Source organism: Lipotes vexillifer, unplaced genomic scaffold (assembly GCF_000442215.2).
Source record: "Lipotes vexillifer unplaced genomic scaffold, Lipotes_vexillifer_v1.1 scaffold1529, whole genome shotgun sequence".
Lineage (NCBI taxonomy): Eukaryota > Metazoa > Chordata > Mammalia > Artiodactyla > Lipotidae > Lipotes > Lipotes vexillifer.
In genome coordinates this window covers 110,415-111,808 of record NW_006784325.1, presented here as the reverse complement: position 1 = coordinate 111,808, position 1,394 = coordinate 110,415, and the positions used below count along the sequence as shown (strand labels likewise).

The 1,394-nt window shown below is 65.1% G+C and overlaps 1 protein-coding gene across 1 annotated transcript in view; it reads right to left on the bottom strand.

The window, feature by feature from the left end:
* The window catches only part of FBRSL1 (fibrosin like 1), a 108,456-nt gene that overhangs the window by 87,376 nt on the left and 19,686 nt on the right, over positions 1-1,394 (bottom strand). The window contains exons 3-4 of the mRNA XM_007456689.1: positions 400-503; positions 172-244 (exon numbers count right to left, since the gene is read on the bottom strand). Of these exons, the coding sequence (XP_007456751.1) occupies positions 172-244; positions 400-503 (177 nt within the window). The remainder of the gene's footprint in view (positions 1-171; positions 245-399; positions 504-1,394) is intronic.

The window sequence follows — 1,394 nt, the reverse complement described above, 5'->3', positions numbered from 1 at the left end:
TTGTTTATTTGTGTTTTTATTTCCATTACTCTAGGAGGGTCCCGCCCCGCCCTGGCCCCGTCCTGGCCCCGCCCCCTGGCCCCGCCCAGGCCGCGTTCTGCCCCTCGGCCTTGCCCCACCGCCCCGCCTCCGGCCCCGCCCCGCCCGAGCCGCGCTCCGCCCCTCCCTCACCCCGCCCCTCGGGGAAGGCAGCTGGGAGGCCGCCCCCCTTCCCGCCCCTCCGCTCGCACCTGGGCAGGCGTCCCTGAAAGTGGGACGTGTGGGGAGCTGGAGCGCTGCCCGCTGTTTCAGTTGCGGGGTTGGAGCGGCGTCTTTGCGCCTCCCCAGGCGCAGCCTCGTTCCGAAGAATCTTTAAATGGGAGCGCGTGAGCAGAAAAGTGGGGGCCTCTCCACGCTCACCGTCACCACCCTCCGCCCCCGCCCCCGCAGGGTGAGCATGGTTGAGGCGTCCGCGTCCCAGACCTGATGCGAGGGCCGAGGGTGGGGCGTCCTCGCCGCCACTCCTGATTCAGGGGAGGGTAAGGGTCTTACTCTGCTTGTGGAGGGGCGCAGACCACCTCCGCCCCGAGTGGGGGCGTGTGAAAGTCGGCTGATCACTACCCCGCACCCCAGGCCGGGACTTCATCACGTGTCTCCCGCCCCGGTCCCCCCGGGGGCTTCCCGCAGGCTGGTCTTGCCCCTCCACGGCGTCCCCGTGCTCTCCACCGGCCCCTGCCCAGGCACCCCAACCTCTGGGCTCTAGTCTGGGAAGGGGGAGTTGTACACGAAGTGCAGCCCCTCTCCCTTCTCCTGGGTCAAGTTCCCCACCTCACCCCTCTGGGTGGGAGGCCCTGGGCGTGCCTGGTTGGCACAGAGACAGCAATTTGGGGTGCAGGGGCTGCTCCCCATCCAGGGCTGCACCAGGGCAGGAACGGATGAGAAAGGGCAGCCTGAGAGTTGAAAGCTAGGTATAGGAGGACCTTCCTCTTTCACGCATGGAGACTGTGGTGAGGACCGACTGCAGGTGGGGAGGGGCCAGCTGTCTTCCTCAAATCTTAAGGTCATCAATTCATTTAACACACATTTACCAAATGCCCTCCATCCCAGCGCTGTTTGTGATGCAGTAGTCGATGAGACAGATGGCTCTTTTAGAAGTGAGGGAGCATGAGCACAGAGGCAAATAACGTAATATGGAAGGGCAACTTGGAGAAAACTGACAGGGAAGTGTCATAGGAAGTGCGCATGGGGTGGTTCCGGAAGGCCTCTGAGGAGTGGCAATTCGAGCTGAGACCCACCAGATGAGAGGGGGCCAGCCAGCAGCCAGCCCAGGGCCCCAGCGTGCGCAGGGCAGGGAGCTGTGTGGTCTGGGTTGTCACAGGCTGTTGGCAGGGTTGTCCCGGGGGGGGGGGGGGGGC